At 54.0% G+C, this 25,489-nt stretch overlaps 1 protein-coding gene across 4 annotated transcripts in view; it reads right to left on the bottom strand.

Annotated features, from left to right (window-relative positions):
* SLC6A6 (solute carrier family 6 member 6) overlaps positions 1–25,489 on the bottom strand; it is an 88,233-nt gene that overhangs the window by 18,285 nt on the left and 44,459 nt on the right. For 3 of the 4 annotated variants that reach the window (XM_040491880.1, XM_040491881.1, XM_040491882.1), the window contains exons 4-9: positions 23,894–24,028; positions 22,289–22,523; positions 11,990–12,122; positions 4,347–4,481; positions 3,035–3,138; positions 2,779–2,903 (exon numbers count right to left, since the gene is read on the bottom strand). In XM_040491880.1, the coding sequence (XP_040347814.1) occupies positions 2,779–2,903; positions 3,035–3,138; positions 4,347–4,481; positions 11,990–12,122; positions 22,289–22,523; positions 23,894–24,028 (867 nt within the window). Of the gene's footprint in view, positions 1–2,778; positions 2,904–3,034; positions 3,139–4,346; positions 4,482–11,989; positions 12,123–22,284; positions 22,524–23,893; positions 24,029–25,489 lie in introns of those variants that run through there. The other variant, XM_040491883.1, reaches the window with a different exon arrangement.

Below are 25,489 nucleotides of genomic sequence, written 5' to 3'. Positions count from 1 at the left end.
CAAAACAAAACACAACACCACCAAAAAAAAAAAAAAAAAAAAAACCACAAAAAAAAAAAAAAAAAAACCCAACCCAAAAAACCTTTAAAATAATTTGGAGCCAGAAACCGCACAGTGGGGCGTTAACCACAAATGTGGCAGGCAAGGGCGAGTCCTTCTACTGTCCAGAGTCTACTCGGGTATCCTCAGGCGGCGATGGTAGCAAATCCCACGAGAAGTGGTAGAAGGGGCGGTCCTAGCAAAACCCCAAAGTCCAAGCTGCAACGGAAGCCCCATGTGCACCTCGCTGGGGCCCCCCTGGTCCCCCTACACGTCAGCTCTGGCCCGACTGGTAAGCGTCACTGCGTGTGGATTCAAGTCCAGCCGACTGCGAGACAGATGTAAAATGGGGCCCCCCAATCCCCACCCGCCACCCGCCGCCCGCCCGCTGGGGCCTGGGGGAGGTTCTCAACACGCTCGTTTCTGTATTTCAGTTTTGCCTTTCTCAAGCCAGCCTCTGGGAGAGGGTCTGAGCATCTTTCTCTAAAAGCGCACGGGGAACTATAGAGAGAGAAGTCCATGTGAAGTCACGCAGCCGCTCCGAGCACCAATGCATGCCCCTCCGCGAGCAGAGAACGCGCCGCTGCACGTGCCGTGTATACTCCGTTCGGCCAAATAATTATCTTGTTCAAATGCACTTCGCTCAATATGGTGCTTGTTAAAAGCTTATTAGAGAAATAATCACCCTTGAGGTATCTGTCAGCTGTTCAGACATCACCGTGGGGAATAAACAACAAGGTCTTTGAAGTGGACAGGAGGAAGAAAACAACTTAGGGTGATGATATATACACATATAAAAGTACCTAGTTGTCCACAGAGAAAGATCTATTTTAGATATCGAGATATACATATATATACACACACATATATATATATATATATATATATGTGTGTGTATATATATATATATCCCACCACCAATTCACTCCATGCTCCTGGCGATCACAACTGCTTTGCAAGCCCTCAACTGAAAAAAGCCGCTGCAAAGAAGCTGCAAATGGTTTCCCCCCTCATCACTGGACCTGCCAAACTCCCAAGTGGGTGTGGATCTTTCTGGAATTAACTTTCTGTGTCCTCAGTCCCTGGCCTGCTTCTTGGGGCCCTTGGGGAAGGAAAGCTATGTCTGATGGTCCGACCTGGGACTGGGGGCCAGCGGAGAGATGCGTGGGCTTGCCACACTTGTCCTGTGACACTGAGGGGTGGGCGGTGGGGAGGGGGCAGAGAACATCTTTGCCAAGCAAGGATGAAAGCAGGGCCCACGGGCTCTGAGGTCAGAGAAAGTCAGAGGAGCTCAGATGTGTTCTCACACAGGGAAGACCAGAATTATCACGTGTGTCCAGGGTGAGTGGGAAGGCAGGAGGCAGAGGACGTCCTCGTGGCAGAGGGGCCTGTCCAGGAGGTGGCGGGCGCCCTGTCCAGGAGACCCCAACTCGGATCCTGATCAGCCCGAACAAGGCCCTTGCTCTCAAGCCACTGGTCTCCTCATCTGCAGAACAGACGTCTAAATGCACAATGCTGAGGTACCCCTGACCCCCAACGGTAGGGTTCTGTGGCTGAGAAGCCAGGACGCCACCCTGTTTCCAACAAGGGCCAGGGCAATGCCATGGCAAGGGCTCTAGCTATGCCTGACTCTGGTCTGTGGTGGTCCCTGAAGTTAGGACACTAGGCTGTCCTCTGGACCTGAGAGGGGCCTCAGCCCAGGACCCTCGCCTCTCTCCATGTGGGCCCAGAGAGGTCGTGAGAAATCAAGAGGTCGGGTGCAGCAGAGGACATGTACAAAGTTACCAAACCTTCCAGGCAGCTGATGAGCACCCACCCAGTGAATGGGCAGGACAGGAGGGAGGTAGAGAAGCCACAAAGATAGCCCTTGGGGAACTCGGGAGCCTGCGGTTCCTGTTCCCGTATCCAGGCCACTGCAGTTCTATGGCTACAGTTCCAGGACTTAGCACTTCCGGCAGCAAGTCCTAGAATACTGTGGTTCTGAGGCTCTAGGATTCTAGCAACTGAAGGCTTTGTCATTTTCAGGTTCCAGAACCACCTTCCTGGAGCTCCAGGATCCCAGCCTAGGATCCCAGGCTTTGCAGAGTTCACGATTCTAAGACTTTCCTCTACTCCCGGAAGGAGCACCCCACCAACAGGGCCCCACGCCTCCAGGGGGTGACACTGTCCCCACAAACTATCCCCAAACTGGGTCTGTCACGGTCCCAGCGGGCGACCGCCATGCCCACCGTCTCTCTCCCACCCCACTGCCTACGGTGGTGGCTGACACAGGGCAGACTCCATAAATCAATAGCATCGGTGGAATGAATGAATGGGTTTGCTAGAGGGAGCGCGCTGGGAGCAAAGTGCAAAATACAGAAACCAAAGCTGAGAAGGTGGTGATGGAATGCCGACTGGTGGCTGGCTTGGGCCTGAGTTAGGAAAGTGGTTTCTGTTGCTGAAACCAGGAGTTTGCTGGGGAAGGAGAGGGAGGGAAGACCACACAAGAGTAGCTAAGTATTCCCCCAACTTAACCAACCCCCATGTTTCTGCTAGCCCCTTGGGCCAAATTGCAAAGTGCTTAAAATTTAGCTTTTGTACTCTTTGATATGTGGGGGACATCTTGGTGGGGGGGGTCCGTTTCGGAAACCAGGCTCGTCCCCCCCCCAAAGCCCCCTGGGGTCTGGCTTCATGCCTGCAGTACTTGGCTTACACACTAGGTGGCAGTGCCCACCACCACTGCCACCAATACCACCATACCTGACTCAGCCACATCAGCAATGTCCACCCCTTGCTCTTGTGCCATGAAGCCCAGGATGGAAAAAATTGCGAAGCCAGACACAAAACTGGTACCACTGTTCAGGCATCCCAGCAGCATACAGTCCCTAAGTTACACATATGTCAGGGAGCAAGTTAATTCACAACACAAGGAAGCCACGCTCCCTACTTCTTCTCTTTTTTTTCTTTAAACATCATCATTTCTAAGGTTTACCAGGCCCGCTGGCGCGACACTTGCCTGTACGAGTTGTACTTGTACTTGTTGTAGCTCCCCAGAGAGGTCATGGCCCCCAGGCAGATGGCGTAGGAGAAGAATATTTGGGTCCCGGCATCAATCCATACCTACGGGGGTTGGGGTGGGAGTGGTAAGGAGAGAGAGAAGGGGCCGTTAGGACCAGCTTCCTGGAGGGGGCAGTGCGGGCCCTGGGCACCTCAAAATGTGCAGACTCTTGACTGCAGTGAGAGCATTTGTGCTGGAATCCAAGGCGTCTTTGAAGGCAATACTGAGCTGCAAGGAAGCCCAGAAGTCAAAGAAACCCCCAGTCCCTGAGCGTCAGGATTAGGAGGATGGACTTTTGAAGCAGACAGATCTGAATTCCAACTATGAAATGATTGTGGGCAATAGGGACTCCCGCCTGGAGCCTCAGTTTTCACATCTGTACCATGGGCTCCACTGCCCTGACGCACAGCACTATCATGCCTATTTTCGGAAAATAGATTCAGCCCAGTGCAGGCACAGGGTAAGACCGTGAAGTCAAGGCCGCTATCGTTACCGTAACTGCTATTGTCCGGGGACCCCCGAGTTGGAACGGGGAGGATTCCCGAACGGATTATGCAGGCAAAGCTGCTCTCCAGAACTTTCCTTGAGCAGCTCCCGATGGCCACAAAACTGCCTTCCCAGCTGTCCTCTGATGTTGGCCAAGCCCCCTCTCACCTAGGAGAGGGCGAGAGGGCAGTGGGGAGGAGACCCAGAGCAGCACAGGACCTTGAAGGCAACTTGAAGGTTGAGGATCCCGGGGACAAAAGGTCCTCAAATGGGCCAGTAAAACATTGTAGGGTGTTCTCCAACCTCCCGCGGTCACATGGCTGACTGCCAGGAGCCAGACGTTCAGTACCTGCCCCCTGACCTTCCAAGAGCTCATCGCCAACTCTGAATTCCGACCTCGGCCAAGGAAGCCAGAAGCGGCACTGCTGAGCCGACTCTCCCATCCCCACGAGGCAGCCCTCTCGGCCACTGCGGGCAGAGGCCAGGGGCGAGGAGGAGGCTGGCTCCTGAGACCAGCCCCCCTTACCTGGCACAGGGCCCGAAGAAGACTATAACTGGCTGGCCTCAGGAGGCCTCGACATGAAAAGATACGCCCACAGCGGGAAGGGCCCATGTGCACGGTGAACAAACTGCCACGGCCCAGCGGAAAAGTACCGGAGCCGGACGGCCCGACCAGATGCGTGTGCCCAAGAACCGCGGAAACTGGGCCGCCAGCTTCGCTTCCCCCGCACCCTGCCCTGCCTGGCCCCGGGTGAGAGGGAGGACAGGCTGCCTCCTGGTGTACCTGTGGGTCCTCCAGGCGGCTGATGTCGGGGTACAGATAAAACTTGATGCCTGCGCCTGCACCGGGCAGTGTCAGTCCACGGACCAGCAGCACCAGGAGCATGGCGAAGGGGAAGGTGGCCGTGAAGTAGACAACCTGTGAGGGACGAGAGGGATTCAGGGGGGCCCGTGGCCTCACCTGCTGCTGTCACATTCCAGCATTCCCTCCGGAGCCGAAGGTCTGGAGCTGAGCCTGCTGCTTCACTTGCTGTGTGACCTTACACATATCGTTTAACCTCTCGGGGCCTCAGTTGCCTCACCTGTAACCTGGGTATCACACAAGTACTCACCTCACAGATTTACTGAGATTCAATGAAAGCAATCCTATGAATATTTACTGAACATCTAGGCCCTGGAAATAGAGCGGTGGACAAGGCAGAAAACGAATCCCTGCCCTCACGAACAGACACTCTAGGGAGTAAAGAAGGAACATGGCAAGTAAGAGTGTGAACTATCAAGTGTATGTGTAAAAGGCTGACCCAGTGGTTGGCATGTGACACTCAGTACGTGTTAGCTGACATTACAACTGTTAGTACGACTCTTGTGGTTCGGGATCAGTTAAGTGTGGGTTCAATTCCCAGCTCTGTCCCCTCTCTTGCTGGGTGGCCTTGGCCATGATGCTTAACCTTTCTGGGACTGTTCCCTCATGTGTAAGTGGAGACAAAAGTAATAAACGACCTCTGTCAAAAGCTGAGGTGAGTGCCTGGCACTTCGGTGCTCGAGAAATGGGGCCTGTTGTTGACTCTGATTTTGTAGGAAGGACACGAGAACTTCTAGGAGGAGATGAAGTCTCTAAAGCCCCTTGACCAGGAGATGGGGAGGAGCCTCCACTCCCTTGGGGCCGTGGGAGGCCCACGGCCTTCCCTGGATCACACAGCACATCCCAGGCAACCTAAGGCCAATTGGAGGTGGGGACCAGAGATGACCGAGGCTGTGCCGTGCCATTGCCAAGGGCCTGCCCTCCATATCCTCCCCTGTCCTGAGAGCGCTGGTCTTCAAACACCGTGCGGCTTCAGTTCTCTGAGATGGATTTCCCAATCTTTTCCTTCAACCCGAGAAGTTTCCAGGCGGGGTTTATGCCCGGGAGGGGCTCAGAGGTGCACGGCTCTGAACCGGCAGCGAACTCCTGGTACTTCCGGCAGGACACTGGCTGAATGAGGACTCCCCAGGCCCGAGCCCACTTCGTGCTCACCACATCCCCCCTAAACTGGTGTGCTGGCCACCGTGCTGACAGACGAGGAACCGAGGCTCAACAGGGCTTGAAGACTTGCCCAGGTCATCTAAAGAGCACAGGACCTGCACCCAGGGCCCGTGCAGATTAACCACCTCGCTCTGAGCAAAGGCATGAGGTATTTCACTTTGCCGATGGAGCACATACAGAAAGGTCATGTGGACCACCTGAAATGCTAAGACTAGGTCGCAGAGCCCCTGACTCCCTTGGGACCTCAGAAAGGAACGACTATGTAGCCAATGCACCCGTTTTACAGGTGAGGAAACAGACACCCAGAGAGCATGAATGTGTCTGTGGTGCTGGGGGGCGGGGGCAGTGCTAGGTTACTGCAGCCAGAAGTGCCCAGGTGGGTAACAGAGGCCAATGGAGGCTGACAGACCCTGAACCCCACCGATCTGGCACAGGAACCCTCACTGGAGCACAGTTCTTGGATGGCCAACATCCCTTTGAGTAGAAAGAACTAGAAAGGGCCTCTGGAAAAGGGCAAGAAAAAAGCTCTCAGGACCCGCCTGGCTCGGCTGCCCTCAGCCAGTACCGCCACCCAGCACTTATTGAATGCTTACTGTAAGCCTGGTACTATTTCAAGTGCAGCAACTTCTATACTTAGTTGGTCCTGCCCTACCCTAGCCCTTTGAGGTAGGTTTCAGTCCTGTCTTCGTCTTTTTTTTTTTTAACGTTTATTTTATTTTTGAGAGAGACAGACAGACAGACAGACAGAGTGTGAGCAGGGGAGGGGCACAGAGAGAGAGAGGGAGACACAGAATCCGAAGCAGGTTCCAGGCTCTGAGCTGTCAGGACAGAGTCCAATGCAGGGTTCCAACCCATGAGCTGTGAGATCATGACCTGAGCCGAAGCTGGGATGCTCAACCAGCTGAGCTGCCCAGGCGCCCCGTGTTCATCATGAAGGTGAGGAACTGAAGCCTTTGCTCAGAGCAAGGTGGTTAATCTCCACAGGCCCTGGGTGCAGGTCCTGTGCTCTGTAGATGACCTGGGCAAGTCCACTGCTTGCCCACACAGGTCACACAGCACTTAAGAGTCAGAGCAATAAAAAGCCCTTCTGTGGGGCGCCTGGGTGGCTCAGTCGGTTAAGTGTCCCACTCTTCTGTTTTCGGCTCAGGTCACGATCTCACAGTTGTGAGATCGAGCCCTGAGTCGGGCATCATGCTGAGCATGGAGTCTGCTTAAGATTCTTTCTTTCTCTCTCTCTCTCTCTCTCTCTCCCTCTCCCTCTGCCCCTCCCCTGCTCGCACTTGCCCTCTCTCTCTCTCTCAAAAAAAAAAAAAAAAAAAAAAGGTCCTTCCAAGTCTGGCAGTTTATTCAATCCTTCCAATGACCCGAGGAAGGCTGGACTCCCCAAGGGCACAGGTTGAACTTCAAGCTCAGTGACTGGCTTGCTGTCAGACCTTGAGCAAGCTACTGTCCCTCTCTGGGCTTCATTTCCCCACAAGCTGAAGCCCGCCGAAGTGGGAGGCTCAGGTCAGATGAGCTCTGAAGTTCCCTCCAGCCCTGCCACCCCAAGGGGAAGGGTAGAGTGGTGTGGGTCACCCAGGCTGGGGTTTGCATCCCACCTCCGCCACCTCCCAGTTGGGTGGTTTGGCCTCAGCTTCCATCTGTATGGGGAGGATTAAGGGAGCTGACCTCACTTGCCACCCTCAGGGAACCTCGGCAGTGATCCTGGTGACCCCAGGTGAAGGGCGGGCCCTACACCTGTCTCTGCAGCTCCTTCCCGGGATGCCTTTGCTCCATCAGGGCCTCAGTTTTCCCAGCAGAGAACCCTTCCAATTTCCCAAGGACCAGAAGGCAGATGCAGAGGGCGGAGGCAGGCCAGGAAGCCACAGAAGGGGTGAAAGAAAGAAACCCAGCATGGCCCCCTCCAGGCCGCTCCTCCCTTCCTGCAGACAGGCCCCCAACCAGTTCCCAACTCTGGGCCCTGCTGTGGGCCACACCCTGGGCCTGGTGAACAACAGCTGCTGACAGCACGCTGTCCCCAGAGGGCGGCCACTTCAAAGCCAGCTGGGCCCCACCAGGCTGGGCAACCAGGCTCTGGCCAGAGGGCTTTGTGTCAGGGACACAGGAAACCACCCAGGGATGGGGGTGGCTTCCCTTGTTTTCACATATTACATTTGTTTAACAAGCACTTAAGTAGCACTTACTGTGTGCCAGGCACTCTACTAAGCTTTATGTGTGTTACTCATTTAATCCTAAAGGGGTCGGTACGTGTATCACCTGCATTTTCTAGATGAGAAGACTGGCCCAGAGAGGTTGATGTCAGGTGCCTGGGGTCACAGAACTGGTAGGTGGCAGAGGTGGGACTTGATCTAGGCCAGCTGACCTCAGAGTCCCGTGTCTTTTGTGTGCGTGCGTGTTATCCCTGTCCCTCCCCCAGTCCAGACCAGGACAGCCCCACCTGATCACAGCCCCACCTAGTCACCCCACTTCATCTGCCTTTTTGGAAAGCCACCCTTGTTTTGCAGAACTCGCTGCTCTGAGGACAAGCCCCTGAGACCCATTCTCTCAACTTTTCCGTGACTCCCCCGGGATCCTCACGGGAGAGGCTGGTGCCAGCCGCCGCCAGTGGGCCTCTAGTGGTGGCCCAGCAGGCCTTGCCACGGGACGTGGTATTTTTCCACTCTTGCTGGCAAGCTCATGGTTCCTCTGAGCCCTTGATCCAAAAGCCCTGTGGCCCAACTGCCCTGGAAACTTGAGAGGACAACTCTTCCTCACTCCCCTAGGGACGGTGGAGAGAAGGTGGTCTGCAAGGCAGGAGGGAGACAGGTTAGTCTCCCACTGCCCTGAACTTCCCTTGGGGGGAAAGGCCTGGGGAGCTGGGGTCCCTCAGCCCAGAGATGGAGGTCCGAGAGGTGGGGCCATGAGTCTGTGCCCAGCACCTAGGCAGGCCCTGAAGGCTTTCACAGCACCCCTGTGTGTGTGAGGGCAGCATCACGAACTCATTTCACATAAGCGGAAGGACGTGCCCAAAGTCACGCAGCCTGTGGGACCGAAACTGAGATCCCAAACCACATCTGACTCTGACTGCCACCCCTTTGTTTCTAAGAGCCGGACGGAAGAGCTGGCGATGGAAGGGTGCGGCCTCAGACCATGTCTGTGCTCCTGTCTGCCCGCGAATGTGTTCCCCTTCGGGTCCATGGCGCCGTACTTCCTGTGTGAGGGTCTAGACTTGCGTCACCTTCTGGGACCTGAGGCTCTGTGAGCAGGGACATGCCTGCCTCATGCCCCACTGCACCATCAGGCTAGCACAGGTTAGGGCAGGCAGCAGGTGATGGTTAGGGGGTGGAAGAATGCAGGGCGCCCAGCTTGGCAGCTGGGCTGTCTGGGTTCAAATCCCAGCTTGTCCCAGGCACCTCAGAACATTAGGATGGTTAAATGAGCTAATAAACAGCACTGAGAACAGTGCCTGGTGATGTGTGTTACACAGCATTTGCTGCCATTATCACGGTTTGTTGAATGAATTAAGCCCCAGCATACCTGGGCCACGGCTCAGATCCTTGGAATGCCGACAATTTACAAAAAAGGGAACTGAGGCTCAGAGAGGCAAAGTGACTTGAACTTGGGTCCTGAGCTGCCCAGGCCCTCCCTCCGTCCACCCCCTCCCTACCGGACCAGTGTCAGCCACTGAAGCAGGGCCATGCCAGGATGAGGTCTGCCCTGCTGCCCATGGGCCCAACCCCCACAGCGGCCATGAAGCTGGTCTGTGGCCAGGGCTGAAAGCCATGGCTGGCGGCCGGCGGCGGGCGGGCAGGCAGGCAGGCTGTAGAGCTCAAGGAAGTCCACAGAGCCTTACTGTGTTTGTCTTGGCTTCTTTGGGCTGGCCCAGGCCCTGCTATTGTTCTGGGAGCCATGCCCGCCCCTCAGGGGCCTGGAGCTGTGTGAGGAGGAGGTTGTCTCCAGGGGTGGGGAAGGGTAGGGGACCTCTGTCAAGTCACGTCTTCAACTGGCCACAGTTGCAGCCTGGTACCCTCCGCTTTTCGCTTTGATTCTATTGTCTTGCCCGCTGTTCCTGCGAGACATCAGCTTCCTCCATCAGACTGGGGGCTCCCCATAGATCTGGATCAGATATACCTCAGGGCCTTTGCACTGGCTGTTCTCTCTCTTTAGAATTTTTTTTTTCCTCCAGATATCCACATGGCTTACCTCTCACTGCCTTCAGACCTGTGCCCCAAAGTCACCTTCTTGGTGAGCCTGCCTGGCCACCTATTTAAAGGTATACCCCAACGCTTCCTATTCCCCTTCACCACACTGTCCTTTAACCACCATACTCTAGTCACCACCTGACTCCTATATATTTCACACATTCACCTTGTCACAACCAGCAAATGTGTCAGCTCCTGGAGCACAGAGATGTCTGTCTGTCTTGCTGACCCCTGCATGTCCCCCGGCCCCATTCCTATAATAGGACCTGACGAATAGTAGAGGCACAAAATGGACAGATGCATAAGGAAACGATCATGTCTCCAGCATTGCTCAAGAACACTGCTCCATAGAAACTTCCTGAGAAAAACTCATCTCCAAGTGGGGAAACGGAGGCCCAGTGAAAACAGGATTGGTATTTACTGTACCATCTGAGACAAGCATCGTGCTGGCTATGTAACACTTCTTGTTTGAACCCTCGCTTCCACCCGTTCTGTAGATGAGGAAACTGGGGCTTCAAGGTGAGGCAGTACCTTTGAACAAGCCGCCTAACCTCTCCCAGCTTAGTTCCCTCACGTTTGAAGAAAGGCGGTGAGGAAGCAGCTTGCACACAAGACAGAGGAGGAGGTGGGGTGTCACGAGTGAACGCGCTCCCTGAGGCATTGTGTGGATTGCTCGAGGGGCCCTCTTCCTGCCTGTCCCGGTGGGGCAATGCTGGCCAGGGGTGCTGCGTGTGGACATTTCTGAAGCCTGGCCTGCTTCCTTTCTGGACGGGGTTTTAGGACTGCAGGATGGCTCCGAGCACAGAAACAGGCAGAGGGTGTGTGGGCCGGGCAGGCCCCCACTCCAGAATCCTTCCCATTCTGCCTCTGCCATCCTGGGCGCCCGGATCTTGCCCTGAAGGAGATGCTGGGATCCATTCAGATCCGTGATTTCACTTCAGGGGCTCTTCATCCAGAGACAACAGGGCCTTTCATTTAAATTCCGGTGCAGCAAAGGCCCCTTCTCCAAACAACGTAACCACCCACTGCCCACTGCTGTACCTCAAATGCCACCTTAACATACTCGCTTGACCTTTGGGGGCTTTTAGACCTTAAAGAGATTTTCCCCCATCGAGATGCAACTGATAGGAGGGAAATGATAGATGGGGGACATGTAAAGGCAGATGAGCCAACACCTTCACTATGGCCTAGAGCCTGGCCGAGGCACGGGCTCACACCCCTTATCATGACAGAGCCCTCTGCACTGACCTGAGATGGCAATGACCATGATGCCGGCCAGTGTCTTGGTTAATCAGGTAATGGTTTAGCTCTAACTTTAACAGGTAACATTTTAATCATAGGCTGACATTTTCATGATGGCCAATACACCAGCCCATACCTAAAACCTCAATTATAAGCTAACATTTTAATGATCAGCTACTACCTCTGTTAATAGCTAACAGTCTAGTCATCGTGTAACATATTAAATCAGCAGCGAATATTTCAGTGATGGCTAACATTCTGGTTAACAACTAACATCTTGGTTATGAGCACATGACTTAATCTTATCAGCGAAAGCTTTCCTTAATAACTAACAACTCAGTTTCCGGCTGAAATGTCACTGGTAAGATGATTCAGTGCATCGGACTTAGCAGCAAAACTCCCGGTCAGTGCTTCTCAAACCCTCAGTGAGCATTTGGATTATCCGGGGATGCTGTTCAAATGTGGGTTCTGATTCTGCAGGTGTGGGGGAGGCCCATGGGTCTGCATTGCCAGCAAGTCTGTGGGAGATGCTGCCCGTCAGGGCGCATTTTGCAGAGACAGGGTCCGTGCTGTTAGGGACTGGCTGAGAACCGACAATCAAGCTGCCAGCTCACCTTCCTTGCAGCTAACTTCACAGTTACAAAGCTGACGTCGGATATCTGCTAACAGCTACGCTTGGCCGTGGGAGCCAGTGATTATGGGAGCTTGTACAGGCGCCACAGAGCCCACTGACCAATTTTCAGGAATTGTGTTAGCTCATTGTGAAGCCCTTGGTAACTTGAAGTCAGACATGGTGGGAGTATTTCCACCACGAAGTGGGCAAATACCACAAAGCAGGGCCTTATTTTCTTTTAGGGGACTGCTCTGTCGCACACACCAGCACTTTGGTCTGGGCTCTGTGTCCAAGCGGGAGGGCCTGGGAGGGGGATAGGCAGAAGATTCTCTGGGCTGAGGCAGGGGAGAGACATAAACACCACTCACTTTTCCCGTGGACTTGACGCCCTTCCAGATGCAGAAGAAACAGACCAGCCAGACGAGGAGAAGGCAGAGAGCAAGGTCCCACTTCAAGGAGCCGGGGTCGTCGATTCCAGAGGACAAGCTCAGCACATTGCGCCTTCGAGCAAACAAAGCCGCAAGTCAGTCGGGCCGGCCCTGGGACAGCGAGAGCTGAGGCCGAGGTGCCAACAGGCTGGGGTTGAAACCCCGACTCAGGTGCCATGTTTCCACAAGGCCTCTCGCCTCTCCAAGCCCTGGAATTGCCATGGGACTTTGAAGCAGCTCCCACCCAGGCCACAGGGCTGTGGAGAAGTCAACAAGGAGATAGATTCGGACTCCTACGTCAGGCGAACCTGGGTTCAACCCAGTCTGGCCTCAGGAAAGTTAAGTAAACCTCCAAGCCTCAGTTTCCTCATCTGTAAAATGGGTACTAATTCCTGTGGATCGATTCTTAGTAGACCCTGCTTCAGTGCCCACCAAGGGCCAAACACTGGGTTCAAACTTGGCTCTACAGTGTAATCACTGGGCTGGTTACCCAAACTCCTGGACCTGAGTCGCCTCATTTGTGAAATGGGAATGACTACCCTCCCCCAACACTCTGTCCCATCCCTCTTATTCTATTCACCCCTGTTCCTTATCCAGATCTCCACTAAAATGTAAGCCTCACGAGGCTTCTACATGCGGCTGCACAGCACTTTATAGAGATTGGGGTTAAAAGAAAACCCACACGGGGCGCCTGGGTGGCTCAGTCGGTTGAGCGGCCAACTTCGGCTCAGGTCACGATCTCGTGGTCCGTGGGTTCGAGCCCCGCGTCGGGCTCTGGGCTGATGGCTCAGAGCCTGGAGCCTGTTTCCGATTCTGTGTCTCCCTCTCTCTGACCCTCCCCCATTCATGCTCTGTCTCTCTCTGTCTCAAAAATAAATAAACGTTAACAAAAAAATAAAAAGAAAAAAAGAAAAGAAAACCCACACGAAGTACTAACTACAGGGTCCGGGTGCAACCAGCACTGGGTAAACCTGTTTCTGTCCTGGCCTTGAGACGCCCAGAAGAGGTCCTGGTACCTAAGCGATGCTGGTCTCCTCCCAACCCCCAGCAGGGATGTGAAGGTCTTGGGGGTAGGGGGGTGGGGACAGGTAGACGGTCTGAAGGCTAAGCAGCTCAGAGCACCCACCCTCCCTGCCCGGCATCACACAGCAGAGGCTGGGTCCTTGGGAGTCCAAGAGACTTACTGACCTGTGGAAGATGCAGAGAAACACCTACTCACAGACACATCTCTGCGGGGCAGATGCCATCTGAAGTCAGGGTGGGGCAGCACGGGGTGCTGACGGCCAGAAGCCACACATCGTAATGCCACGAAACTGTCCCCATTGTCCCGGAGCCCTGATACTGCAGCAGTGACCAAGGGCAGGCACACTGAGCCCAGGGACGTCAGCCCTGCCCGCCACTCCACCAGGGTCCCTGTCCGCTGAATCCCCGGGCTGCTGACCATGGGAGCCAGGGAGCTCGTGCTCCCCTGGGAAAAATCTGGTTCGCTCCTGTTCTAAGCAAAGTTCGCTCCTGGTTTCAAGGCCACACTCAAGCAAGAGAGGCAGAGAGGGAGTGTGACTTTGTGCCCTAGGCTCTCCTCTGTAAAACGCAGGTAACAGTTCCTGCCCCCATGCTGCTGCCTGGCAAAGCATTCCAGACCATTCCCTAGCTCTCAGCCAGCCCTGTGGTCAGGGCTCTGGGTCTCAGAATGCCTACTGGGCCAGATGTGTCATTGCTTTTCCTTCTTTTTTCCAGAGCCAACATGAGGACCTTGAATAAATCCAAGATGCCCCTCTCAATTGGCATTCAACCGAGGCCTTTCTTTGGGTCACTGCCATGGTCCCAGCACCTACAAGAGCATGCGGCACATAGTACAGCCTCGATAAATACCTGTTGAGTGAACGAACCAGGGACTCAGCTGAGGCAGCTGGCAAGTTCACATGGCACTCTGGACCAATCCATGCAGTACTGCCATTAACGCACCTTAAAAGGGGGCAGCTTTCCTACCCTTTTCTTGATGAGAACCCTGACATCAAATGGCCTCCCCTCTGTCACCCACAATGGTGTGCTCATACCATCCACAAGGCCTTTTCAATTCATCTCATCTGATTCAAGGACTAAGGTCACTGGCCCCATTTTACAGATGGGGAACACCAAGGCACGGAAGACCCAATTGCCCACAGACACACAGCCAGCAGGCGACAGTGTTACCACCCTGTACTCAAGCCTGTCTGACTCCAAAAGCCCGCACTCTGTGGACTCCCCCATGCTGCTCCTCTGGCAAACAGAGAATAGAGCCTAAACTGTAAAAAGAATCTGTCCAGTCCCTGCTATGGGCCAGGGTCACCTGAAGCCTCAGGCCAGGGGGCATCCCCGTGAGGCAGGCCGTCCGCCAGACGCATCCCGGCTGGGGCCCTGCCAAGCACGTGGATCTGGCGGCTGCAGCTGCCTGAGAATAAAAAGCCCTTCCCGCAGGCTCCAGAGCTCAGCGCCTTCAATGAAGGCCCGGGGCATGCTGGGCAGCGGCCCAAGGCTTCCTTGTGAATGGGCAGCGTCACAGGGAGAGTGCTTTTCCACCTCCACACCTTTGCACACCCTCTGCATTGCCAGCCACGCGGCCCTCGGGCTTCCAGAGGAGCCTTCCCTGCTGCCCCACAGACCACCAGAGTCCCTGTCGGTCTTGCGGCTTCTATATGTGGCTGCACCGAGTGTCACCCACGGGTGAAAAGTCTGTCTTGCCTACCAGGCTCCAAACATCCCAAGGACAAGGATCTCACAGGCAGGTACACAGTAGGTGCTCAGCTAACGCTGAGGAGGTGCCCGGCCTTTTCTGCTCTCCTAAGGGCAAGCCGACCGAGGAGCTTGAAACCCCAGAGCTCAGAATCTGACCACACCACGGCCAGCCGGTTCACGGACGCCCTTTCGACCTCCTCCCCCTCCTGTGCCGGGTAAACCCCTGGTGCCCGTGACAGACGGGAGGCTTGCTCTGGGCAGCTAGCTGCGCAGCTACGGAAGCCACAACAAACAAGGAAACTGAGTCTCCGCTGCTGGCAGCGAATTCCCTAAAGGAGCTGGCGACACCTGCAGCGACACTGTTAAAGGCACGTGCTCTTGGATCCGGCAATACTCCGTTCCTAAGACTCTCTCCTGTAATTACTCTTGCACGTGTGGCCACCGACGGGGTCCACCCCAAGCTATTCATCGCAGCAGCGTCTGCAGGGCCGACGCCTGGACGCCACCCAAATGGCCCTCAACAGGGGCTCCTCAGGGGCAGGGAAGACACACAGTGGGATGCGCCACGGCCCCTAAGACAATGGGAAAGCTCCCTGGATGCAGATAAGGAACATAAAACAAGTGAACAAAGCAAGGTGGACAGCACTGTGGCATGCTCCCTATTGTGTTCAAAAGGGAAGGGGGTGGATGTACATTTGTGCTTGACTACGCACAGACTATTTCTGGTAGGACACACAAGACGCGGTTGCAGTCGCTGCCTGTGGGGAGGGGGACCTGGCGGTGGGGACACGGAGGAGGGGCGCTCACTTGGCACTGAATACCATTTTTTCTATTTGGCTGTTTTCAGTCTGAATGTTTTTCTCGGTGAATGTTTGATGTTGTCTGAAGAAGGATTCCATGTTTTTAATAGCACCTTTATAAAAATTATTTAAAATTCTTGAAAATGTTTGTAATGGGCCAAGCAGACGTTCTAGGAATGGAATGAGCGTGTCTCATCCGTCAGGGGTTGTCAAAACAGAGCCCAATGTGGGCCCAGGGCCAAAGTGACCAACATCCTTTCCAAAGATATCTTTGGGTAGCCGTGGAGGCCAGAGACTGTGTGCATCCGTTCGAACCCCTCTTTGAAGGGACCCAAGTGTGAAGGACCCTCCCCAAGCCCCCCTCTCCCCCCCACCCCACCGTGGGACTCCTGTGGCCTCAGCCACAAAGCAACAGATAGGGATCTGTTGGGCCTTCCCCCTGTGCTGCATGGGAGGGCTCAGGAAACTGTAGAGAGCTGTACCCTAGAGGCACGGCTGTGGTGCACTGCCCCTCGACGGTGCCTGCTAACCACCCCAGGACACTGCACGTTACCCCAAATCTAGCCATGTCCCCAGCACTGCCACCACTCCTGTCTGGGCCCCCACTGCTCCCCAGAGCTACTTCAGCAGGCTTCCCACTTGCCTTCCTGCCTCCACTGTCACCCTGCCCCCAAGTCTGTTCTCATCAAGAAAGAATGTGTCCATACCCAAGTCAGGTCACACCCCTCCTCTGTTCCATATCCTCCCTTGGCTCCTACCTACCTGGCTAACAAGGCCCTCCCAAGCTGCCCCCATCTCTTTTTTGCCTCCCTGAATAAGGTGACCAACTACTCTTATCGTTCAGACCTATTAATAATGACAGTGGGACCACAGGTGTAAATGGGACGTGTCCGGGACAAGCTTATGTATGGTAGTCCCATCTCGAACCTCAGTACGGCCCCTTCAGCCACTATGTTCTCTGAATAGATTGAGCACATTCCTGCCTCAGGACCTTTGAACTGGTTGTTTTCCCAGCCACGTGTTACAAGACATGCCAACGCCCTCCCTGCTTCAGGTTTCTGTTCAAATGTTACTTCACTGGGGCAGCCTCTCCTGTCCATCGTATGAAAATAGCATCCCTGGTCACTCTCCTTCTCCCGCCCCGGCTTTATTTTTCATCATGGATCATCACTTTTATACTACAATCATATTTGTGTTATCTGTGTAATGTCTGGCTGTCTTACTGCAATGACACGTCCATGGAGGCAGGGCCTGTGTCTGATCACTGCTGGACCCAGAGCAGTGCCTGGCACATAGTGGGTGTCCAACAGACATTAACTGAGTAAATTAATCGTACCCATTTGGTTGATGGGGAAACGGAGGCTCAGAGAGGTTCAGGAATTCACCTGAAATTACCCAGCTAAAAATCAACCCTGGGCCTGGTTCCCTTTTTCTGATGCTGCCCTGGGGACCAGCCCCCTGTGTACCAGGTCCTACGCTGCCCTTCGCGAGGGCCCCCAGCATCCCAGGCTTCCCTGCATCTCTCATACAGAGGGAGGAGGCCCAGAGGTGAGCTGCATTCTTGTCCAAGAATAGTAATGATTCATTCCAGGGTGGGATCCAAAAAAGAATCGCCTGGACGTCTGTTTTGAGTCGGCCGCCCCGCTGCCGTCCAGCCGGCACTCAGAGATGTAAATACGTCCTCCGAGTGGGCCAAATCGTTTCCTTTTGACTGCCGGCCAGCCATTTATTGGCCATGGCTCTTCCCTGGAGACTGTCGGAGGCAACAATTATAAAAGAGCCCGTCCTCCCCGAGCATGGGGCCACACAAGGCTCTCTCCACCGCCTCCTCCTTCCGACAGCTGCAGGGGAAGATTGGCTGAGCACGGCTTGTTTGCAAATATGACTCATTTCTTTGATTCTAATAAAGCCTAATGATACGTGCTGAGCTCCCGGGGGGCTCGGGAGGAACCAGGGAGGAAGGCATGGCTCCGGCCTGATGGAGGGCATTAGGCCAGATCTGGCCCCGCCTGGCTTCCAGGGCTGGGGTGAAGCAGGACCCTTGGGACAGACAGAAGAGGACCCCAGAGCAGAGACACGCAGGACAAGGTTAAGCGGGGGCAGAAGCTCTGTTTTCCATCACAGAGCAACTCAGAGTCCAATTATAATTCACAGCCAGTGTGAAATGAATGTCCCAGGGGCCCAGGTGGCTGTCACAGGGGTCTGCAAGGGCACATCTCACCAGCTCCTGCCGACAGTGGTGCTTTGGCGTTGCAGACAGGGTGGGCGTGGGGGGTCCAGGCCAAGAGAAGACCCCACGCAACCTGAGAGTGGGTCACGCAAACACATACGGCACAATTTTACCTGTGACCACGGGCTTGAGGCTGGTGGGGACACAGACACTGCAGGTGGCGTCTGGTGGCAGAGGTGAGGTCTGGGAGCTCTGCTGCCTGTCTAGCTCCCTGCGTCACTTAACCTCTCTGGTCCTCAGTGTCATCCCCAAGGAGCCGTGACTGGAGGCCCTGTCCTTAGCATATCCCTTGTCTTAGCTCTTTAAATAGAGCCAGACTGTGAAGGTGTTGAAACCATGCTATCTCCAAGGTGTAGAGAGGTGAGGTCACTGCCCTGGGGTGCTGCAGCTGGGATGCGTGGTGGCCAGAGTCAGCCTCCCTGCTCCCGACGACCTCCTCTAGTAAAACTGGAGGGGGAGGGGCAGCTGGCAGGGATGTTCGGCAAGTTCCTTCCCTGTCCAGGGCCCATAAGGAAGTCTCAGCTTTCACAGTGCCTTCTTATCTTGATTCCCAGGCAGCTCTCATCAGGCATCGTTTGCTGAAGGCAAGGTCACCTCGAAGACCTACGCGTCTGCTGCAGGTGAGAGACGTGGAGGGAAACGATGGCTGGGGCCGGGCTTTAGCTCGAGGGACATGGAGACCAGCCTTTTGAGAGTCAGCTGGTACCAGTCACGGATACCTCCATGATGCCCCAGCAAGCCTCTCCTAATGGAAGCCGCAGAGCTGGTCACTGTAGGGCTGGTGGCTATTTTCAGGGGAAATCACAGAAGCTATGTGTCACCCCAAAGGGAACCCAGACCCACTGATGCCTGAACCCTGTGAGGCCCTGTCTATAGTTGGTGCTTCATATATGCCCTAGTCTCTCTCCCACTACTGTGTTCCTTGAGCAGTGTCCAAAACATATTCACTCATGTCACTCCCCATCTCGTATACCTTCTATGGCTCCCCCTCCTAGAGAACAAAGCTCAAACTTACCGGGCTAACATTCAGAGCCTCAAACCTTCTCCTGGCCCCATGCGTCCTACACTCCGGCCAAACTGGTGACTTTACTACTCCCAAACACTTGTGTGTGTTCAGAATGGCATGCCTCGTCACGGGCTGTTCCTTCCACCCGGAACGTCTTTTCTCTCTCCTTTCCAGCCTAGGGAGCTCCTATTCACGCCTCAAAGCCCAGCACATATGGCCTTTCCACTTGCAGTTGAGGAAACTAGGCCAGAAAGGGGTGGCTACCTTGCTGCTCTGGGCTACAAAGCCAAGTGGATGCAGACAAGCAATCAGTGAGAAGAATCGGCACTCGGTGGGCACTCACTGTGTGGAAACATTCTCACTTAATCCCCCCGGGCTGAGTGAGATCATAGTATCGCAAAAGCCAGGAGAGGGTTCTGGGCTGAGAAATGCCACATTTGGATTCACAGTTGACTGCAGAGACGCAAGGGTAAGGCAGGGAGAGGAGAGTCCAGCGCTGGGGTCTGGGAGAGTGATGAAGGGACTCCCATGCAGGGTGGGGAGGAGTGCAAGTGGGGAGAGGGGTCAGACTCTGGATATACTTGAAAGGGAGAGCCAAGAGCACCTGCGAACTGGATGGGAGCTTTGAGGTGGGCAGGGGTTTGGGATGAATCCTACGACTTCCCTCCTCGAAGCGCCTCTCCAAAGATGAAATGCAGTGAGAGGGGCAAGTCCCCGGCACAGTGCTCACTGGAGCCGTTAGTTCTCTTTCCTCCCCCCTCTTCCATGTGCAGGAGAAGGGAGGCTCTAGAAGGCTGGGAGCCGGGCCCTTCTCACCCTTAGCACCTGGCCCAGGGCTACACTGCACTGAAGCCCCCGGCCCCACTCACTGGCCCCAGCCTCTGCTCGTTCAGGTGGCCGGCCAGGTCTTCTCGACTAAGCCTGCATTCCAGGCTCCTGTTCTGTGGACCCCAGTCCTCCCCAGGGTTCCAAAAGAGGGTAAGCCACTTGGAGACATTCAGGTGGGCTCACAAAGCTCTGCTGGGACCCAAAGGCTGGAGTGGAAGGTGAGCACCCGGCAGGTGGCCGGCGCTCTGTGGGCGGAGCAAGTCCATCCGCATCACGTGGGCCTTCGGAAGCCGCCTGCGGGCTCCGGACATTTCTGAAGATAAATCCTGTCTCCGTGGCTTCCAGGCCAGGAAGGGCAGCTTGGGCACTCAGGTTGGGGATTCTGGAAGGCAGGAGCCTTAGAACCCACAGGAGGGCCGGGTGTGGGGGACGGGCTCATTGCTCTTATGAGTCCTTCCCAAGAGCCCTCACGTCTACGCTAGCAGAGAGGGGGAAGGAGGACAGTCCCTTTGCAATTTGGGGGGAGGGGTGGTGCATACGGGAATTTTAGAAGGGGCCACTCTTAGTCCCTCTGAAGGGCAGATCACTTGAGTTCCAAATGCCCCTAGAGGGCAGTTTTATCCACTAAGAGGACACTCAATAAATTAAAATGGCCCACATTTCTCAAGCAGCTTCTCAGAGCTCAGTCTCACTCTGAGAAGCTGGTCTCACAGTCTGTGTCTCTGAGTGAGACTCAGAGCTGTGCACAGTCTCACTCAGTTAAGGGCAGCCCTACATCCCTGGAAGGGCAGTGCTATGATCTCCCCAAGCACAGGGGAGAACACTGGGGCCCAGAGAGGAAAAAGCACCTGTCCAAGCTAGGACCGGCAGATCGAGGGTTCGAACCCAGGCAGCCGATCCGTGCCCGAGGCAATGAGGTCCCAGCAGGTATCCAAGTGGCTGGTTGGGCACCAGTTTCCTGGGTGGGGCAGGCCGCGTGTGGTCAGGCTGTGCCAGGAACAGCCGAGAGCACACAAGGCTGTGGTTTCGGGCCCCACTCAAGTGAGAAGTTCATGGTGCCTGCATTTCTTTGTCTATAAACTCAGCTGTCTGGTGGGGGTGGTGTGGAGTGGGTGACGAATATGCTTGTAATGCCCTCTCTGTCTACAAGTGGAAAATATGTACACACAGAGAGCCCTTGTCCAAGCAGGCCTAGGGCCTTGTGAGCACAGGCCGAAGGCTCGCATGTCACGACAGGGAATGGACGACCTGAGAGTGGGCCACCTGACCCTATCTTGCCTAGGATTTCCGGGCCCTAGCCCTAAAGCATGGCTGGGACTGGTCAGCAGGCAACCCCCTCTTCTGTGGGCCTGTTCCTGGGCCAGCTTCTAAGAGCGGGGAAGACCCTTGGAAACCCCAAAGCTGCACACAAAGAGGAGTAACATCTCATGACGATGAGGGACCACCCCCTTCCTTACTGATGTCTCCTGCCCCTGGCTCTCACCCTCCAGGTGAAGACTTATCTCAGTCATTTTCAGGACCATCAGGATCATACCAAGGTGCCAAACCCCAAGTTTAGTGGAAAATGACGCACAAGTCCATTTTTGATTGGCCTCCAAACACTGGGTTCACAGGACTCCCTCGGACATCAGCAAAGAGGTGCCCAAACTTCAGGTTTCCACATTCTGCCTTTCTGCTGTCTGTCCGCTGTCTGTATTCCTGTAGGTGCTGACTACATTGTGGTAAACCATAAAAACGCCCACAGCTCTCCACTCCTCTCCTGAAGAGACAGGGCCTAGCTCCTACCTCTTGAATCTGGGTTAGCCTGTGGCTTTCTTTGGCCAATGGGACATTAATGAAAATGGAGCAGAGGCTTGAAAAGAGGTCCTGTGCTGGGGCTTTCCCATTCGTTGTTTTGGAAACGCTGAGCCTCCTGTAAACAGGCCCAGGCTCAGGCTAGCCAGCTGCATGATGGACCCATATGGACCCACTGCCCCTGGCACCCCAGCCAATAGCCAGCTAATCCCCAAAAGAGCTATCCTGAGATCCTGCAGCTGACCTACCCATGAAGGAGCCCAGCAAAAACCAGAAGAACTGCCCAGCCAAGCTCAGCCCAAACTGCCAATGAGCAGAACCATGAGCCAAATAAATGGTGGTTGTTTAAAGCTACCAAATTTGGGGGTGATTGTTATACAGCAAAAGCTAGCCAATACATATTTTCTTCCTCTATCTATTCACCTTTCCGCTTGAGTAACTACTTCGGCTTCATACATGCGTTTTTCTCTACGCGATAACAGGTTTGATGTGCTAACTATACATTTTTTCCGAAAATGCATTAAGAAAACTACATCATTTTCAGACAACAGAAGTACATATACCTGCATACGGGTGTAGGAATGATTCATTCCCCTCATTTGACAGTTAAAGAAACTGAGGCTCAGAAAGGGGCAGTGACTTGCCGAAGGTCAAACAGCCAGTAAAATGGCAGAACTGGGATTCGGTTCCAGGCCTGTCTGAGACCAAAGGCATGGATTGATGTCCGAATCTGCACCCTCCTTCCCCCACCATCCATCCCAAGACGGTGACTCCCACATCCCTGGGGAGAAGGTGAGGGAGTAGGCTGTCGTCCAGCCCCCAACCCGTGCCCTCCTCCCTCCTGCCTTCGGTGAGGCTGGCCTTACTCCCAGAACTCGGTGACGGGCGAGGTGAAGTTGTTGGTGTTGAGGGTGGCCCACAGGCTCTTGTTCTTGCGCATAGTGTCTTCCATGCACTGCGGCGTGTTCCAGCTGTGGTTACAGTGTGCCCAGGGCAGCTCCGACTGGAAGGACTGGAACAGATAGTATGTGGCCCAGGCCAGGATGATGACGTAGTATATATTCAGGAGGGACACGATCACGATGGAGGCATAGCCGATGCCTGTGGGTGTGGGCAATCAAGATGAGAATCAGGAGGGGGGCCAGACCCACCATGGGCACCTATTCAACTTCAGTATCCCCAGGGCTGGGGCCCAGACGGGCCCTTCAATAATGACCAGCAAATAGGGGCACCTGGGTGGATCAATTGGTTAAGCTTCTGACGCCAGCCCAGGTCATGATCTTGCGATTCGTGAGTTTGAGCCCTGTGTCTGACTCTGTGCTGACAGCTTGGAGCCTGGAGCCTGCTTCCAAATCTGTGTCTCCCTCTCTCGCTGCCCCTCCCCCCACTCACACACACACACACACACACACACACACACACACACACACTCTCTCTCTCTCTCTCTGTCTCAAAAATAAATAACCATTAAAAAATTTTTTAAAAAACCTAATGACCAGCAAATATTTATAGGATGAATGGATGGCCGGATGGATGTGTGGATGGGTGAAAGAATGGATGGTCTGATAAGCAGGATGAATGGAAGGATGGATAGAGGATGGGTAGAGCAATGAATATATGGCTGGATACATAGATGAGTAGATGGATAGATGTTTGGTTGGATAGACAGCTGAATGGATAGATCTTGGGTTGATAGATGGATGTTCAATATGTTGGAAGGATGTATGGATGGTGGCTGGTTGGAAGGTTAGGTAGATGAATGGATGGATGAATAAGGGGATGGGTAGATGGGTAGACGGAAGGCTGGTCTAATTGACTAATGGAAGAAAGTTTACTGGATGGATGGATGGATAGGTTTATACAGATGAATGAATGGACTCACACATCCTCCCACCCCTGCCAATTATAATCATAACAGTGATTATTTTATAAATGCATAATAGGTATTAGGCATAGGAGTAAATGTTATAATAATAATAATAAAGTTACCATTAATTTGGTGCTTAGTACGTATACAAGACACTTTTACGTAGCAATGTCATTTTGTCTTCATAGTAACCCTATGAAAGTAAGCATACTATTTCCATTTTACAGATGAAGAAACTGAGGCATGAGGCGATTAAGGGACTTTCTCAGAGTCACAAGAGTTCGAGCAAGAGGAGGACATAGAACATGACATCATACAGCTCCTGAATTTGAGTGCTTATCTTCTGCATTATACGGCTGAGCAGCTGCTACATACGGATGCTTCGATAGCGCAGAGAGGTGGGAACCGCTCATATGTATTGGGCAGCCACCGCGGGCCGCAGCATCACAGGAATAACGCACCAACTGCCTGCCACCGTGCGTCAGGCACAGTGCCAAGTGGGCTTGCATGAGGCTCCAGTGTACCTCGCAAATAGTAGGTGCTCAATAAAAATTTGCTGACCCAATGAACGCCAGGCCCCGGGTGACCTTTGTCCCATACTCACCGGAGAACAAGGGGCAGATCTTTTCCCAGCAGGTGATGCCCCCTTCAGAGGTGTACTGGCCTATGATTACCTCCAGGAAAAACACAGGCAGGCCGCCGCCAAACAGGAAAATAAAATATGGTATGAGAAACGCACCTGCAGAGAGAGCAAAGTGGGATGAGGGTCAGACTGTGGCTGCCACAGGGGCCACTCCCAAGCCCTCCCGGCCAATGGAATCCAGGAGAATGAGGGAGGGGCATGAGGGATAAAGGCCAAACTCTTGGACCTGGTTGAAAATTCTCCGGGCCTTGCCCACCTGTCCAGGGGGCATCACCTTTCCAGTGTGCCTTCTCACCTGCTTCAAACCCACCAGGTGCTTTTCAAAGCCTCCAAGCCTTTGCTTAAGCTGTGCCAACGACCTGCCTGCCTTCCCCACATCCGTCCATCTTGAACACGACCTCCTCACTGAAGGCTTCACCCATCCTTACCCAGGCCCGCCCAGGGCAGGAAGCTGAGAAGAACCGGCTAGGAAGGGTGCAGTGATGAGAAGCAAGAGGTGGGAGTCTCCAGCTGGGGGTAAGAGCCAGGGCGAGGGTTCCTACCTGGCATCCACTAATGGCTTCGGCGGGTCCATAAACCCTTTGAAACTGTGGGCAACTTGGGTCTATGTGTATGTGCTTTGTTCTGGGGAGCGTCTAGGGCACTCATCAGAGTCCCAAAGGCGCCTGAGACCTACAAAAGGTTAAGAAACCAGGATCTAAGGCAGAATTTCCCAAAAGGTGGTTCTCCTAACTTGGGCAGCAAGCCACCTGCTGCCAAGCAAGCCTCTGATTGCAGGCCGTCCTGGGCGCTGAGCAATTCCTCCCTGCCCAGTGTTCCGTAAGCCCTCTCCTTGCACCAGGGAGAAGGTCTCCATCACGTGCTGCCCGACTGTGATACCTCCGACAAGAGAGGATTCTAGCTCAGAATCCTCTGAGCAGCAGCAGGTTGAAAAAAACCCAAAAAAAACAAAAAACACACCAAAACCCTGAACCAAAAAACCCAAACCAGCCAACTGGCCGAACACCCATTTACATTTAAAAAAATTATCTTCAAAGGTGGTTGAAAGATACAGATTCAAGGTCTAAGCTCTGGGGACACAACGTACAGCACAACAATGGTAGTTAACAGTCCCGTACTGCGTATTTCAAAGTTGCTGCGAGAAGAAATCTGAAGTCCTCAACCCAAGAAAAAAATGTCTAACTACGTGGGGGGATGGATGGTCACTGGAGTTACTGTGGAGATCATTTAGCAATATACACATGTATCAGTGCATTATGTCATACACCTTAAGCTAATAAATGTCACGTGTCAATTGTATCTCAAGGAAATGGGAGCAAAATTTTTAATTAAAAAAGAATATATTTTAGAATAAATTCACCGAATTTCTTTTCTTGGATACCTTTCCATCGCGGCAAATAATACTGGTTTTCCATTTATGGGGGTGGGAACAAAGTCTGCTTTTGAAGTACATTTGGATTAAGTTAGAAAAAGCCAAAGCAGGGGTACGTGGGTGGCTCAGTGGGTTAAGCGTCTGACTTTCGCTCAGGTGATGATCTCACGGTTTGTGGGTTCGAA

Source organism: Herpailurus yagouaroundi, unplaced genomic scaffold (assembly GCF_014898765.1).
Source record: "Herpailurus yagouaroundi ecotype Mexico unplaced genomic scaffold, PumYag 183, whole genome shotgun sequence".
In the NCBI taxonomy this organism is placed as follows: Eukaryota; Metazoa; Chordata; class Mammalia; order Carnivora; family Felidae; genus Herpailurus; species Herpailurus yagouaroundi.
This window is presented reverse-complemented; position numbering and strand designations above follow the sequence as displayed.